Raw genomic sequence first — 18,513 nt, 5'->3', positions numbered from 1 at the left:
TCTGAATTACTGTGTTCAGCAAGTGATTAATACAAGAGCAAAGCCATTTTACGTACTATTTTACTCAGTTTTAAAGTACATTTATCAGTGAACCAAAAGACCCCTTAAAACAGGCTGCTCTGCTGTTGTTCACAGACATTAAAAAAGCTTAATAATGCTGGTGAATTAACAGTGTTCATCTTCGGCTGTGACACAGCTCTCTTCCTAGCTCTACCTATGGAATTCTAATTATTCAACAGTTTCAAAGATGGGGAAACAAAAGCTGTTCTTCAACTGATGACAAAAGAAAAAAAAACTGTTGAAGAGAACCCTTTGCCTGGTTGACTTACTATGAACTGATGACAGGCTGATAAAAAGTTATGTGGTAGACTGAAAGTGTGTCCCTCTTCCCTCCTTTTACAGGAATTCACGTGAAGTTCAGTAACCTTCCAGTTATGTATAAAGACTAAAAAATAAAGTCTGAATAGCACAAGACCAAGGATAGACAAATGCTAAACAGAAGAAAGCCACCTATTAGAAAACTAACACAGTTCCTAATGCTTACAGGAGGCAAACCCAATGCAATCATACAGACATGGAAAAAGTATTCAGGTTGCAATATTCTGAATTACTAGAGAGCAATACAGACTATAATCTATAGTGGAATGGACCAAGAAGTTTTTGGGGGTTTTTTTTTTAGTTAATACAAAGAAGATGACTTCCTCTTCAGGGTTCCCTTCAAGTCTGTCTCCCAAGACAGAGATTAGTCCAGTGCAGTCCTGAAGTTGTAGTCTGAGAATGTCTTCAAAGACATCTCTAAGGAAAATGTGTCTTTCTCTGGTCAGATAATTTCTTGAATTAAAAAAAAAGCGGGGGGGGGGGAGGGGGGGGCGGCGCACCCAGGAAACAAAAATGTCTTCCATCATTATTGCTGTTCATCTTTCTCTGGAAAGACTTTTATTTATAGATTAAGTGGGAAATCATCCCTTTCAGATTTTTCCTTTATGAGAAACATCCCCTTGAGGCACAAAAGCAATTTGAACATGACTTGGAGATTCTGTTGGAAAGCTTTATTAGTGATAATAATAGCATCGAGTACTTGATCTTCATTTATTTGCCTTCTCTTGCGTTCTAAAGACCTTGGGTCTGGCATGCTGTCATTCCTGTCAGATGAGTAGAAAAATGAAAACTGGAAAACCAATTACAGCTGCTATTTTATTTCTGGTTCTTCATTACCTTTGAAAGATCACCCATGAAAGAGAATGATCTTCATGTGAATTCTCTTAATTTCCCACAAGGAAGTCAGAGAAATAATTTTTTGTTTGCTTTTCTGAATTTAAGTAAGGATGGGACCCCTACTCCAACTCAAGATAACAGCCTACAACATAGTTTGCTCTTTCCTTTCAGTGACTTAGCTGCAAAATGTGAGAAGACAGATAACCAGAGCCTTTTCTGGCAGCGTATTTTCACTGCTCTATGTAACAGTGTGCTCTTACTTATTAAACAAGTGAGGAAGGACAACCAAGAAAAGCCTCACTGATGAAAGAATTGAGTGAAATCAGCTTCTCCTCCCCCCAGTACACGTAGGTGTAAAGCAGTCAAGTCTATAAGCTAGATGCTAGATTTTGGCAAGATAAGTTTCTGGGAAGGAGGGAAAGGAGGAAAAAAAAAAAAAGCAGGAGGAGCCTGAAGGCTAAAAAGAAATGTGATCCCCTTAAAGACATGAGCTATCTAGAAGAATCCTGAAGTCTCTAAATAGGTGATAATTTTGCAAAAGTAAAGCAAGTATAACAGTATGTATGCAGAATGCACAAGTTATGAAACATTTACTAAAAACGATTAAAGAAGCCATCAGAACTTTCCAGCCTTTCAACTTCCCTATATATTGACACACCTTTTTACATGCGAAGAACAATAGCTTTGCAAGACAACAACTTAATAAATTGCTGAGCTCTGACCTACAATTATAAACTCTTAACTACCTTATCCTATTTTGCATATCAAACGCAATGAAACAGTTACCAAGTGTCTGATGCTGAAGCAGTGCACTAATGGATAGCTATCTGGGAACAGTTGTAGGTGAACTGAACCTGCCAATTCCGTCATAAACTACTACTGGTTTTAATTGCCCTAGTTTTTCAAAAGCACAAAGGCAAAAATAAAACTGCTTAAAGACTTCATGATACAACTAAACTACGAACACTACTGATAATTGCATCCTTCCTAATTCTTTTTGTATTCATCTCTAATACTTCGCTACATCTTCAGCTGTAGCTGTCTCAGGATATCAAACACTGTTTTAAAATACTAACTCAATCACTGACAAAAACAACAAATCAAAACCCGACATGGACTGTAGGTGAGTGAAAGGAAAAGGCCACCATTTTTGACATTTTGCTTATATATTATATTTTAAAACCATATTCCTTTTTATTTACACAAATGAAGGTTAAAGAATTTTTTTGCTGGCTTTAGTTAAAAGCTAAAAAGTTAAAAATGCCGAACAAGAACACAGTCACAACTGAGAAGACATAAAACATGCAGGCAGAGGTAACATATTCCTTTGTGCCCAAGTTATGTGCCAAAAACATCGCAATGCAAGTGATCCAGATGCAGACAGCATTGCACATGGACAGCTTAAATTTCAATAGTTGCCTGGTGTTTTGTCAATATTTTCCTCTGTCTTCTTTTCCTGGCTTTCCTGGACTTCTAAGTCCTCCTCAGGTGGATGGATTATTACTGAAGGAATATCATCACTGGCAGGTGACACCAGCAATTCCTTGCCCTGAAGTGGACTTGGCTGGGCACTTGTGGTTGGCAGGTGGCTGCAGGTAGGACTGGAAGGTGGTGTGTTTTGAGGGGTAGTTACAGGGGTTGTACACCTTGAGGTTGCCGGCGTTCCAGCTCTTGAAGAAGGAAGAAGGTAATTGAGAAGAACTGACAAACGGTTTTCTCCTCTCAGGGAAATATTTGAGGCGGAGAGACCTGTTCGCAAAGAGTGGCGGGAGGCTGAAAGGCCTTCCCCTGAGATAAAACAAATGAAACACCATGAGGCTTACAACAGGGATATTACTCAAAAACCCACAGACACAAATATGCATTAACAATTTACATAGTAAATTGCAAGCTTTACGGGCCAGAACTGTCATACTCATGCAAGTAAGACAAGAGATAAGAGCACATCTGATTTCAGACATTAGAAAAATCAGAAATTACTGATGAGTACTAATTAGAACGCCAAAGATATGTGGGAGAAGATATTATCTTAAAGTCAGTATGATTTGTTAATGGAACAAAAAAAATTGAATCTCTTGAAACTGACTCTTAAAATTTTCCTAGAATTTCTTATCTCAAGTTGCACAGCAGCTACCTTTAATGCCATCCAAAAAACATAGTAAAAAAACCATTAGTAGCCAAAACATTACAAGACTTCACAGTTAACTGCATCCATTATATACAAAGAATTGTTAATTTTTAAAATTAAAATATTTCAAAGTCAACATGATCGAACATATCTAATCATGTTAGATGCAACTGTCTTCCAATAAAAGTCTTGTTTTAATAAGAAGTTTCCTAGCCATCTGTAGTCTCCATATATACTTTTGAAGTGGGCAGGAGGATGAGACACATAGTCCCTTCTCCATTTCATCTTGCTGTGACTTACCCAATATCCCCATTTGCCTAAAACCAAACACATTCTCCAAAATCCATTGCTACTATTCTTGCCCTATCCAGTTTCAATGTCCCACTAATTTCATATAAAGCAAACAAAGTCTTGTCACAGTTCTCTCAGATTTAAGTTTGTAATGGATTTCAGTTCTTCCTTAAGCAGGAAGAGAGACTGTCTATCCTGACATCAGTACTTCCGTTAGAAGGTTTAGCAATACCATTCACTCCGTTTACTACAAACACTTTTCCTGGGATGGCAGTCTCCTTGAGACGAATACCAATTACTTCTCCTACAATCTCTGAAATCGAACACGTGCTGTTTTCAAGTACCATGCCATCAAGCAAGGAAACAGAAAACTAGACACATTTAGACTCACATTTATACTGGGCACTACAGAGACCAACATGTTGAACAATCCTAGAATAATTTACAGAAGGAAGCGCAGAAAGTATGCCTAGGTAAAGTTCACGTACATTTGCCCGCCCCCCCAACAATGGAAGAGTGGATCCTACAGATACAAACTTGATTTAAATTAAGAATGAAAGCCTCAAAGATCAACTATTAAAACTGCAGTGCAGTAAAGACAAGAGGACCAATAAAGAAAACTGGTTGTCTATATTAATCACTACAATAATTAGACTTCTGTCAGTATATCTGTGATGAATCACCAACATGAGGTGTCCGAACACACACAGGTGTAAAAAGGAGCCTAAAAAGCATTATGCACATATGCGTGTTTGGTTTACCAGTTTATTAGAGGGTAACCACAGGATTATAAAGAAAAACTAAATCAGTATACACTGGCAAAGAGTTCATCATGTTATACTGGTTTCTTGTTTCAGCATATATCCCATATTCTATTGTAGGAATAGTATTAAGAATGAAATGCTCTGGGAAGTGGAAGTGATATATATAGATAGATATATATACGAAAAGTAACTGACAAGCAAGAGACCTCAAATACAAAATTCTCAGAATTACAACTGGGGATACACATGTTCAAGGATGGGTAAAACCAAGTTTATATGTGAAATTTTCACGTTTGCTCAACAAAACAGGAAAGTCAGAAGTTATAGAAGAAATTATGCTCTTATGTAAATTGGTTGTATTTTCATTCTAGAAAAAAAATAATTCTGAAACTATCAGGTACATATTTAAGCATGCGTCATATATTCACTAGCTAACAAAAAGTATCAGCAAGGTTGGACATTTGCTGGAGCATATTCCATGTATAGAACTGAGAGCTCCCAACAAGCACTTAATTAACTGGAGCACATTCTAAGCAATGAGGCATCTTTCAAGACAGCAAAGGAACTTCACTTCAAGGAATGATTCATTAAATCAGTACCAAGTTTTCACTAGACAAAAAAATTTAGTTGAAATTATATGTGTCTTAGTTAATGCAAGGCAAAAGAAAACAAAGAACAGAGACGGAAATAGAGGCCATAAGAAATAAAAGAATAAATGTATGCAGGTCTGCAGTATATATTGCTATTTGGCCTTTGGAAATGGATGTCTAGAGTAATTGTATTGATATTCCAGAATATTTTCAGGAATTGGTTCAATAAAAGATGTGGTACAGCCTATAAAAACAATGCAAATACCTTTCTTGAGTTTGGGGGGGGGTTTCCCCCATTAGATCCTTCTCTACAAAACAAGGTAAAAATAAACAGCGTCCTAGCTAAAAGTAATTTCTTCACCATTAGCATAGTGAACTTCTATCCATATTAACATAACAACACTGGATTAAAACATAGTAATTGTCAGCACCACTGAACTCATGACATGACCACAAAGTAAATCTCTAGTATAAAGACTGAATAAGCAAGTAGGACCATCTGACAAACATATAAAGCTATGCCACGATGCTGAAATTCCTCAAACATTACACATTTTATTCAAGCATAGCCTAAAAAGCTTTAGGACCAATGTAGGTCTATTTCTATACTTCAAAACAATAATGCATGCTATGTATACAAGCAGGAGTACAATGTTTGAGTAAATTCAAAAATATATGGAAACATCATCCACAGCTACACATCACACACGCTGTTATCATTAGTTCTTTGTTTATCGAGAAGGAAACACTTATCTGCTATTATCAGCTGAATTTTCCTTCATCTCCCAGTGAGAACATTATTTAAACAGGTTAGAACAAACTGGATGCTACAACTTATCTCACCATTTCGTTCAAGCAAGTGAGGGTCAGAATGTTTCTTGCCTATATCTGCAAAAGACCGAACCAGGGGAATCCGATTGCTGAATTTTTTCTCATTCTGATGATGGTGCCTTTTTAGAAGAGCCTCTCTCACATTCTCTCTTATGGATTCATCCAGCTGGCCAGAGGCAATCATGTTGTCCAAAACCATATCTACATAATAAGAACAACAAAAAAGAAAATTATATATATGGCTATCAAATCTCTCCTTCACCACACTCAAGCATTGTGGTTGCACCAAACAATAAGAAAAAAATTAAAACTATTTTAAAAAGTAAAGTCTTTTCTTTAGCAAAGTCATCTTCAAGAATCCACAGGAAATTTTCAAAGATGTCACTAAACAAACAAATGTGAGAATAAGGAAAGCACAACAAGCGGATCCAAAAGACAGTACTTATTTTTTAAAATTATGCTATTAATAAGTTACTTGATATAATTTATTGTCATTTACTTCAGCTTTCAATGGCAACTCCCTTTCAAAAAAAAAAAAAAGCATCTATGTATTCAACAACGCTCCACTAGAAGTGAACACACAAAGACAGAAACACAACAGAGAATAGACTTATGACAGTCTTAACCTGGTGTTCCCTGTTTTGAAAGTGTATGACTATATAAAATGGAAAGTTATTATAGAATGAAATGAATTCCTTAACTCCTCTGTCACCTTCAGATGCCCTAAGTTCCTCTATGGAACTTCATGCGATTCACATGCTTTAGAAGAGGAAGTGTAAAACAAAAGCTAGTTACATCACCTAAAACTAACTAATCAGCTGTCAAACAACATCAAGTTTGAAAAAGGCATCTCATCAGTATGCTCAAACCAGGAAAGAAAGCCTGCACATCTTGGAAAGTATCTGCTGTGATTTCTTAGCTGTCTTTTTTTTTTTTTAATTAATTAAAAAAAAAACAACAAAAAAGCTGCACAAATCAACACAAACTTATGTGACAGCTTTTAAAGTATATTTTGCCAGTCTTAACTGATGTATCAAGAACCTAACTGTCTTGGTAAACTGCAATTATACAGAACTTTTCACAATGAAAAAAAAAAGGTTATGGCTTAGAATACCTTACAAACAAAATTATATGCAGCAAGGTCTCTGTCAGTACGGTGCAGCTTCCTTCTGGGACTACTGGCAACACACAGCCTTTTGTTACAGCTTCTCAAAAGGAAACCTGCCACCCTCTCCCTCCTGTGTTGAGTGAGAGCCAAGAATACCTACTAGGTATTCCCAGCTCATGGAAACAAGACAATACAGTTGTATGTCAAGGATTGTTATCCTACATGCTTCCTAATGGCACCTAAAATTAACTTGAAACAAATTCATGCAATCTCTTAAGACATCCTAGTTTCAACTAAAATACCTGCTATTAAAACAGTGCTGTTTACACAGAATTAAGCAACAATTATTTTTCTTATGTACTAAGATTATTGCTAAATTCAATTATTAAAAAAAATTATTAACCAAAACTTTACTTTTACAAACCATGTATTGAGCACTCTTTTGCTCAGTAAGTCAGGGAAACAGGAAGGTAATACCAATTTCCTGAGTGATTTTCAAAGATTTTAAAACAAAACAAGAAAACATTTCAAGCACTGCTCAAGTTTTTAATGCCAAAACACCTTGTCCTTCACATATGTGTTGGTCAGTCCTAAGCCTAGCATGATTCCTGAGAAGGCATTCCACTGTGTGGTACCTGTAGCAAGAGATACCAGGAAAGTTATGTAAAACTAGTTCAAAGGCATTCAGGCTAAGCAGGGGCGTGTATGTGCATATATCTATCTATCTATCTATCTTTCTTATATATATATATATATATATATATATATACACACACACACAAGTAAAAGTCTTCAAAGCTGATTTTATAGTATCCAAAATGACCATGTGATTAGTGAGGACACTCAACATAATAGGTCAAAAAACATGTACAAAATTTATTTCTGCTCACCTCTTATAAAGGTGAAAAAAATACCAGATGTGCAACAATCAACTGCACTAATGGCATCAAGTTAACATCAGCCAAGTTATGATTAATAATTATGGTACTAAAGTGCACAAACAAGTCCTAAAATGTTCTGGCAGATATTTACATTTCATCTGTAGAAACAAAGACAGAGAACACATTCGGGGATTAGAACATAAAGGCAAATTCTGGGCCTCATCCTAAAATATGTAATAAAGGAGGTCCTACTCATCCCGTGTAGCTCCTTCTAAGTGAAGTTTGTAGGACCAGCTCTTTACAACCAGATGAAGAAACTGCAATAAGCATGCACACACCTGCTTCTTCAGTATAGTATTTTCAAGAACACAAAAAGACACCATCAAAAACATCTTAAGTTATAGACTAAAATTTAGGAATAAAATATTTTTAAAAAAAAGTTTTGCTGCAACCTGCTATCTCATCTAGTGTGTTTGCTCTCATGTCCAACATGACGGTCCCATTAAGTATACAGCTTCGCAGTTCAAAGAGACTGTGCAGAGACAGAGTTGCTACATAAGGCTTGCTCCATCGATCACCACCATCTTCAACATCCTCTTCAAATTTCAGCCACCTGAAATGCATACACATACACGTATTTTTATTTTTCCTGGAAGACAGACAATTTGGCAAGCAATCCCATTCTTCCCTGTGGGTTCTGTATGACACGGAACAGGAAATCCTATCAGCTCATACTGGCTTTCATTTTCTCAGACAACCCAACTGACTGACAGTCACAACATTTTTATCAGGCCTTTTAACCACACTCAACTGTTTTAGTTTTCACCCATTTTGTTTCTTTTGGTTTGAACAATACCTGTCTACTCACGAGTTCTTGTGAACAGTGTGGGTTTGTGCCTTGTTACTTGAGTTGCATATCTTGGTTTCACCAGTTTTTTAGGATTAGAAAGCTGTCTGAAACACACCGTATACCATGTTCAAGTCTCCTAGGGTGCTAAGTCAGACATTTAAGAGCTAGGTAATACTAATACGTGTGACTATAAATTGACCTTGATTCTGACTCACAGGCATTATGTAAATTGAACTTCTGCAAAAGCTAGCATGCAGTAAGGTAATTAGAAGTACTGAATGCAGAAGCATTTATTACAACACATATGTAGAAGGAAGCAACTTAACCAATATTGGCCAAAAATAATTGTGGCATCCCGCGATGTTCATGCACGCAATTTGCAAAAAATTAATCAAATACTACCTGAGAAGAACATATGTAATACCCAATTTCAACACTAATATCAGCAATAATAGAGCAAAGAGATTTCTGAGATTGCATATACTGTGTTCCATGGCTGAACACCTGTATTTATAACTAAACACAGTTGTACCTTTCACAATGCTTGGCATGATAAGTTTTAGGAAAGTCAACACAGCACCAGTTAAGACTGAGGGTCTCTTGAGAAACCATACTGATTCTTCAAGAGTTGGACAATAAGAACAAAAGTTTCTATTTGCTGAGTGTGAACTGAGTGAACTCCTACAGTTCATGAAAATTCTAATCTAGACCTGGTTTGCAGTTCTTTGAAATAAAATCACTAGAAGATATACCTTGAAACAATCTATTTTTAGCATACCTAGCTGTTTCTTTCCATTCATATTCTTCTCCATCCCTGAAGCAAAGTTCATCCATTTCAGTGAAGAGATCATGGGGAATGTGTTCATCATCATCTTCAGTACCCAAAATAAACTGCACTCGTTGGGATGGTGTGTCTTGAAGAAAAGGAGAAACTGAACAATTAAAAGAATTCATACTTCTATTATGCAAGAAACACCATGTAAGAGTTAAGTCTCCTGCTCTCAGAAATATGCAGTGCAATATCTTCTTCAAGAGGGAATAAGAACAAAGGAAACATGGACATTTCTTTAAAAGGAGGCCCTTTTAAAATTTTTTGTTGTTTCCAAAACAAAACATTATCTTTACATAACACAATTAAGTATTTTCGGCTCTTCTATGGATTAACAATATGAAAATAAACATCAACAGCAAAATTGGTAAAAAAGCAAAAATTAATATACCAAAGTGCTAGAAAACTTGTTTTCGCTTTGAGAACAAAATAAATGACACCATCATGACACAGACACTAATTAAGGGGGGGGAGAACCACAGGTTGACAGAAACAAATAGCCTGACTTATAGATTGGTTGCCCTAGTAGTAGTTCAAGATACTAAATAGCTGGCTTTTTTTTTTTCCCTTCTACATAGTGGGTACCCAGGCACCTGTATTGTTAGAGCAGCAGATTTTTCAACAGCCTGTTGCTACTTACATAGGATGGAAAAAACTATTAACTTTGTCATTGCATGGTTGGAGCACTGTACATAAATTAGCACAGGAAAGTAGAAACTACACAGCTAAAATGCTGATTAAATATTTTAACTTCTCATAGTGTAATGCCTAGTGGAACAGGCTCAGTAATAACCTGTAACAAAATTTAACTATCTTTACTGATCAAATTTAAGTAGTGGACTTCCCTGCTATGAGCAAAACTTTGAAAAAAACCCACAATAAAACCACATGTTTTTAGAGATATTTCTAATACCTACACACAGATCTTGTTACAACTCAGGGGAGAGCTTTCAAATTACAAGGGTTCAATAATGTCATAATCGCAATGTTATCTCAAGGAAAGTCAGACACAGAAAATCCAGGTGAATCTCAACTTCAAAAATTTTACTTTGTTCACTGAAACACCACTCTCACAGCTGCTAGATCTGAACATACAACTGTACACTTCACTACAGAAAGAAGATCGCCTTTTAGATTTAGACATAAGATCTGAGTTCCTAATAAACTTCATTCAGAATTGAATTTTGCTTTTCATTGTTGTTCTGGCATACATCATCATCCAATAACATAATTCTGAAATGAGCTCTTGAATACAAACAACATTCATTATCAATGAAGATCTACAGCAGATTGTTTCTGTCCCAAAACCAACATACCCCAAGAATCCTGCCATATCCTGTGTACCGAGGATAGAGAAGTAACCAGAAGAGATAAGTGTATTTCTATTTAATATTACTTGCTGCTTCAGAAGCTGTACAGCAAGGCTCTACAAACATAAAATCAAATTATGATGATTTGTATTTGGGAGGGGAAGTTTTGACGATGGATGAAACTAAAAACTGTAGGAGAATGCTAAGAGGAGACTTGTCAAAGCACCCGCATTTGAAAACTCCTTTGTTTCAGGGAACTGGCCCCATGTAGAAAACGGTTCTAGCCATAGAAAGGTGACAGTGAACAGCATGGTGTCCACACCTGAAGTGGAACATTGCACCATATCTTTCCCATTCACTACAGCCTAGGAATAAAAATGGGTTTGAGATCTTGAAGAAAAACTGCTAAGAGTACTGCCAAATAATTTCATTTCAGAGAATGTTATGACAAAGTCATCATCTCTTGAGGATAAGGGGTTGGCTGGGGCAGCAGTGTCCGATCCAAAACTAAACTTAGGAGGCAATACAATTCTTTTACTATTACTACCAGACAGCAAGAAGGCTGAAGGAAATATTTTAATAGATCGTTGATCAAATTACCATGGCAAATGCTGCTTCACAGCTATATTCATACTTTCAAAAACCTTGAGTGACAGAGGAAAAGCAACAGAAGGCTACACAATGTGAAAAATGTGTCTAATTTAAATAACACAGATTTTTATGCTACAGGCAAGTACTGCAAAGTTCTAGTATAACCTCTTCAGTGCAGGCTGCTGAACATTCATGCAGACACCTGGATGAAGTCCAACAGCTTATGATTTAGATAAAACACAACCACAAAAATCCTTGCCTGATTGTACGTAGAAAGACATTAATTACAGTGATAATAAAAGAAACAGCACAAAACAAACAAAGTTTAAGCACAGAGTAACTACTACAAGTTTATTTTCAAGAGACACAAGGAACTGGCACAACAGATTTCTTACCATATGATGGAGATTCTCGGCCATCCTCTCTGTCAGTTTCTTTTTCTTTTTTTCTTCTGTGATGCCTGTGCCCACGATGTCTATGCCGTCGACGGCCTTGCTTTCCAAAGGGGACGTGAACTCCAATATACACAGCTCTGTGGCCTTTTCAAGAAAGTTTAAAGGAAACAATTAAACAAAAAATTATCTCCTGTCCAAATTTAGTGTCTTAGTCAAAAAGACAAGGAGTTTGACAAAAAGAAACCCAAAAACACTTGGCAAAACTAACTTTAGTGAACTAATACTACCATTTCCTTTCTGTCCTTCCCTGGTCTCAAGGAACTAGTGCTATACTCATTTCCCTGATAAACTGAATAAGAATATGGCCCAATTTAAGAACTCAGTTGTGAAACGGTAATATAGAAACCCAAGCTTGACCTCTAACACTGAAAGAAGCTACTTGATAAACACCAGAGCAAGGCAGAGAAATTACATGATACTCCTCTTGTTTGCAGGGATTCGTATCAGGATAGTTGTTACAACGGCAAGATGTAATCTCCTAGTTCAGTTTATGAACTTCATTAAGAAATTACCCATCGTTTAGAGTCAGCAAGGAGTTTCCTCTGCTTAAATGAGCTGCCAAGATTTCTTCAAGTAGCATGTGACACATCTAGGTGAACCTGATGTTCAACTATACCACTAATTTAGCATCAGTTTGGAAGTGTATGCCAAAACACCAAATAACTTGCAGCGAAGGTTGCGGTTTGGTTTTTTTCCTGTTCTAGAATTTTTTAATAAGTTTAGGTAGTACATCCTCAAATTCATACATACTACTCATGTACTTTCAACATCTTGTTCTTCCTTTGACCCTTCACATTAAGGCAATACTAGCATCAACAACTTGGAAAAAGAAATCAATCAACAGACTGTTATGAATATATTACTACCGTGCCTCCTGTAATGGAGTTAGCATATACAATAACCTTTTCAATTCCTTTTTAAACAAACAATCTCAGGAAGAGACACATTAACTATAAGCCTGGAGGTTAACGCTACTTTGTTTCATGCTGTAGAAGAGTTATTACAGAAGACTGACATTAACAAAAGGAAAAGGAAGTGGTTTTCATCTCTGAGACACACGCAAATTCAGCAAATTTATAGAAGAGGAGCAAGCCCTAGGAGTTGTGACTGTACACATACATGTGCATATGTATGTGTGTATAGCATGCACAGACACTAGATTAAGGGCATTGAAAAATACTGGCAATTACAGAGCTTTACAGAAATAAAGAGTGGTAGTATATTGAACTTGTTTCCCAAGAAAAGCATCTCTGAGCCCAAAAAGATATATGAAACTTAGTTTTAAGCAGTATTTTTACAGTGCTACACAAGTAAAAAGACTAAGCAAAAGTCAGTAATAATGCACGAGCAAGTTCAATGTTTAATTAATTTGGTCAAGTATCCTTTTCAAATTACAAAACCCAATTCTTGACAGACTTCCAACACTAGTTTTAATTAGAGTTGACTGATTGGCATTATGACCAAATTGGAAATTAAGCATACTAAAAGCTTTTTGTTTCCATGTAAGAGTGGAAAACAGATTAATTTATTGAAGCATTCATCAGTCCTATTTACAAAGAAAGACTTCTCTTTTGTGAGCTTCTTCCAAGAACACTCAGCTGGGCAGCCTGACCTCCACCCTCAACTACTATGCACAGTGCAATTCCAGAGAAATTAGTGCAAATGTGACACCTAAACATAAATCAATGCACTTCACATACAGTATGACTAGGTGGCACCATAAACAACGGTCATGTTATTGATACCATCGTGATACAATAAGCTTATGTATAGGTAAAGCAGAAGTACTAGGTTCAAAAATAGCTGCATTACTCACCACACCACACTCAAAGCTGGCTGGTGCAACTGAGTGACCTACCACTCACTGCAAATGCTGTTATCATCCCTGTTAGGATTTTTGTTTTAATTTATATATTCAATTAGCAAGTATTTAACTACAGTTATACATATAGTTAAGCAGTTTTATTTGTTGTCAAAGTGTTTGATTTTTTGCAGGAACTATTTTTTCCTAAGAGAAACTCAAACATATTTCTAGTAATAGAGCATTTTATATTATCAGCTTGTTTTAATATTCTTAATAAGACTGTTCTAAGTGTATGTTTTGATCATTGCACAAGAAAAATTTGCAAGTGATTACTTTCTAGAAAACTTCAGGAATCTGAAATTGTTCAATATTTTACTTCCTGAAAAATCAGAAGGACTTCCACGCTTTGGTCCCTTCCTGTTCCCATAAATTAAGACAAAAATCCCACATTGCTTTCTGTACTAAAGAACAAACAAAAATCCCATACAATTTTTTCAAGAGCCTCCATCTTAAACAATTCACCCAGCTATTGCAAAAATTAGCATTTGTAATAGTGTGATCATTTCCATAGTCAAAGACCATGTTGTTGCATGGATGAGAGGTGGAAGAAGCAAAGAAGTCTATCTCCTGTTACAAAACTGCAGTCTGACTATTTTTTTTCAATAGAAAAGTTTGGAGGAGAGCAGATACGTTGCAAGGGAACAGGTAAAAGCTAGAGAAAACCGAGCTGAAATAAGCAACAAACTGAAGGTGTTTTTAAACAGCCTGAAACCATAGCAAATTGCTTTCCTACCCAAAATGCACTGACCTCACAGCTATCACTATGTGGTGACCTCTCAGCTATCACTATCAGGTGCCTCATAGCTGCTTCAAGGCACACTGAGTAGGCACTGCCAACTTAAGTCCTCAACCTGAGCAGCCAGCCGACAACCTACAACATTTGGTATTACTTTCTACTCCAAAAGGAAACGTTAAAGCAAGCGCCGTCCCACTACCCTAACAGATTAGGGTATCACAAAGACAAGGGAACAGGCAAGCAATGGGTTATCCTACCCTTCAGCCCACACTGCCCAGAAGCGACTATTGTGTGAATGGCTATTTCCTCATGTAGACACTGTCTTGCAGGCAAATGTAAAACAAGAATACCTTCCACAAATCACTTCTGTATATGCAAAGTGATCAGACTGCTACACCTGCAACTGTACTTTGGGACTACTGTGAAATGCTGATGAGCAAGATTTTCAGCTATTATTAAGTAAAATTCATCTCAATCCAATGTCATTCCATCAGAATAACTTCAAGAAAAAACTTGATTTTGAAAAAGAGCTTCTGAATTTTTTTTGTTTTCTTTTTTGGAGCAAGCATGGGTGGTAGCAGAACAATAGACTAACCAAGAAAAGTTTCAGTAGGTTATGAGTGCACGAGACTGTTCCTTAAGAAAGGAACCTTTTTTTTTTGGCATCATGGATGTTCATAAACAAAGGACAACTCCACTACTACCTAGGAAATCCAAATCTATTGCTGTTGAGTATACTACCATGATCGCCCAAAAACATGTTGCAGGTATATTCAACTCCAAAAGGCAGGGCAGAACTGCATAATAAAAGTTGGACAAGCTTAACCTTAATTCTAACTCCATAAAGCAAAGCACCGAGAAGCCCTCTAAAAATAAAGACAGCTGTATTGAGTAGGTCTGTGTTCCCTTAAGTTTCATTCATATAAGAGTAATTAATGTTTGCAGATGGACAGATAAAAATTTACTTACAAACACAGTTTACAAGGTAAAACAAAACACAACAAAAACACAGGGATTTTTTTCCTTCATTTCCAATGAATTGGGCAAAACAACTTACAGTTCCTTTCACACGCCCTCCGCCCCTGCCAAAGCCAGAAAGGCAAGTAATATAACAGCAACAGAGAAAAAGTTAACTCTAAAAAGGCTGGGAATTCATAGTACTAGCATCAGTGTTATTTCTAAAAAGAACACAACCTTTTACTTGAATGTTATTTTTAAAAGCTTGAAAGGTACAATTCTATGACCTTCAAAGCTTTATTCACACAAATATCTGTACCACAGTACCACTCTCAAGCAAAGCTTGTTATAGAATTACTTTAAACCAATAATCAATAGACTGCCCAATACTAAATTTAGTAATACAAAGCTCAAGAGATAATTGTTCATTTTAATCTAACATGACTTTATCCAAGCTTAGCTGTTCAAATCTACCAAGAGTATTTACTACTTAAGATCCTTATCAGTATGAAACAAATTTAAATGTTAGGAGCTTGCTACGTGTCTCCATCACATGGTTGGTCTTAATGTGAAAGTCAGTTTACATCAAATCCTATAAAATTGACAGAATAGAAAATGCTCTGTTTAAGCTCCCTGGTTTCTCCCCAAAGCCCCTAAGAAAATGGTAATAGAAGACTTCTAAAGTCCAAGAGAGATCAAAAACAAGTATCCAAAAATGCTCTGATGTGGCAACCCTGTAAGTACAATTCCACACAGAACTTCCTTTTTTCTAACCATCATTTTGTTAGATGCCTTTTAAGCTTCATATAAAGGAGGACAGTCTTCCCCATGTTAACAAGGGAAAGTAAATCAAGTTAGTACCTATGTGAATTCTCAAATCCTGTTACTTAGAAATTTGAACTGCAGAGATCATGTATTAATTAAGGTTGTACGAGACATCTGGAGGCGGGCTATCTGGTCCAATCTTGCCCAATGTACAACCAACCTCAAAGCTGAAGCCATCTGTTTGGTCAGGTTGGTCAGGATGACAACCAGCCAAGCTTTGAGTGTCTGTAAGGACAGATATTCTACAGCCTCTCTGGGCAACCTATTCCAACGTATAACAACATACTGCATTAAAAAAATTTCCTAACATCTAATCAGCACTTCCAACACTGCATCTTGTGCATGGTCCCCCTCACCCTTGCACTATGCACTTCCAACAAGAGTCTGACTCCATCTTCTCAATAAGCTCCCAACAGCCTGCTGAAGACAAAAACTTCATGACAAGAATTACTATTTTTCAAAAAAATCTTCAAATAACAATCTGAAGATAGATCATTTATTTTACACGAAAGCCTTTATTTAATCAAATAATGTCATAATCTATCTTGTCCCTGCATGGAGCTTTCCATATGAAAAAACTGGAGGATCTGCAGTAGAGATCCTAATCTGTTCCTTAAGACCATAAAATGGGGAAAAAGCAGCTGTTCAATGTCTTCTAACTCACATCCCCAAAGACATTATCCTAGTAGGAAGCATTTGAAATCTATCATCTCATGCTTTGACATTAACTCCCCTCACATCACAGAAAGTACTTGTATGCACAAAAACAAGCTCAATGCAATTTATTAGCACAACTTCTACCTCTTCTGTCACAGGTCTGCTCCGAAGGTAGAAGCACATAAATGGGAAAAACAATCTTAGGTAGATGGAAGTAGTAAAGACTGAGAACAAGAAAGCCTTTTCATGCCCCAGAAAACTTCACAGCCCAAAGGTCTTCTCCAAATATTGTCTGCCCTGGTGAAACTTAAGGAATAAGTAAGAATCCCTCATTTACATCCCACCAGCAGCCCCGCTTTGTTTATTTATTTATAATGAAAATTCTGAAAACTCACTCAAGTCAGTAATTCACTGAAAATACTGCTACTATGCTAATTCTCTGATTTTCTAATTGAAAGTAATGCCACATTTCTGAAGTATTCAATTAAATGTACAGTTTAATATTGATAGTGAAGTACTTAGTGTAAGCCACAAATTACATATTTCAAAATAAACAGTAGTATTTTAGCTCATTTTATGAACTTCTTTCACATGAAACATTCCCAAGAAACAGTCGAATTATTTTCTAAGGAATTAATGTAGTAAAATTGAATATAAAATATTTTCATATAATCTTGGTCTCCCATGCATGAATTGACTATAAAGAAGCCTTATTATTACCAAGGATTCTTCTTCTGTGCTTTGGTAAAAGAATTATTTGACAAAAATTATCTCTTGCTTTCAGAATAATACATATGAAATAAAATTTTCTAACCAAATCTATATAAAGGAGTAAAGAAAATTTTGTCATGGGACAGTTACATGCCATAGCTGGACTCCAAGGGTTCTCCACAAGTGAAGCATATTTTTGAAACCATTAAACCTCCTGGGCTGTATGCTGAAATCTCCTGTTGGTCCTCGTAATTAAGTATATCTGAGAATACGCTCTTTATACTAAAATACTTCGACAGATAAAATTGAGGAGTGTATCCAAAAATCTAGTATGCATAGCATACGGTAAAGCAGCTCAGTAAGAGTGTTTTCTCACTACACAATGAAAGACAGCATCATATTACACTGACTGGCAGAAGCAGTAAACACCAGATTTCTCATTACCCACAGAAGCGATTTTTTTTCTGACTTAAAACCAAGTTTGAGTTGGTAGTGGCAGTCATAAGAGAAGAATGCACTGAATATTTCTGTTTGACACAATCAACAAATATTCAAGAAGGCATTACCACTAATTACACGAGACATGCAGGTAGCAACAGTAATAGGAAAAGCTGAGTGCCAGCTGACAGAGCTACGCAGGGATTCTGGCACAGTATGTCTGCCTCAGGTCTTTGTGGCCCACTGCCAGCACTGACCTCCCTCGCCTGGGAAAGGAGCCAGCACTTGGTACCTGTGGGAGGGGGGACGAGCTGCCCTTGCATTGTACCTCCACGTCAGACCATAGCTGGGTCCCACACTTTATCTGTGCTGAAGGTTCTTGGTCCAGCCTGTCTCTGCAGCAGAGCTCAGGAAAAAGGATACATACCTTCATCCACTAATAAAGAAACCAATGTTCTCAGCCCTTCATCGATGCCATACCC

At 36.6% G+C, this 18,513-nt stretch overlaps 1 protein-coding gene across 9 annotated transcripts in view; it reads right to left on the bottom strand.

Moving 5' to 3' along the window:
• The window catches only part of SLC4A7 (solute carrier family 4 member 7), a 96,724-nt gene that overhangs the window by 35,447 nt on the left and 42,764 nt on the right, over nt 1-18,513 (bottom strand). For 7 of the 9 annotated variants that reach the window (XM_069771032.1, XM_069771025.1, XM_069771036.1 and 4 more), the window contains exons 3-6: nt 11,784-11,927; nt 9,437-9,572; nt 8,261-8,421; nt 5,832-6,020 (exon numbers count right to left, since the gene is read on the bottom strand). In XM_069771032.1, the coding sequence (XP_069627133.1) occupies nt 5,832-6,020; nt 8,261-8,421; nt 9,437-9,572; nt 11,784-11,927 (630 nt within the window). Of the gene's footprint in view, nt 1-2,634; nt 3,004-5,831; nt 6,021-7,817; nt 7,933-8,260; nt 8,422-9,436; nt 9,573-11,783; nt 11,928-18,513 lie in introns of those variants that run through there. The other 2 variants (XM_069771050.1, XM_069771044.1) reach the window with 2 other exon arrangements.

Source organism: Haliaeetus albicilla, chromosome 2, assembly GCF_947461875.1.
Source record: "Haliaeetus albicilla chromosome 2, bHalAlb1.1, whole genome shotgun sequence".
Lineage (NCBI taxonomy): Eukaryota > Metazoa > Chordata > Aves > Accipitriformes > Accipitridae > Haliaeetus > Haliaeetus albicilla.
This window is presented reverse-complemented; position numbering and strand designations above follow the sequence as displayed.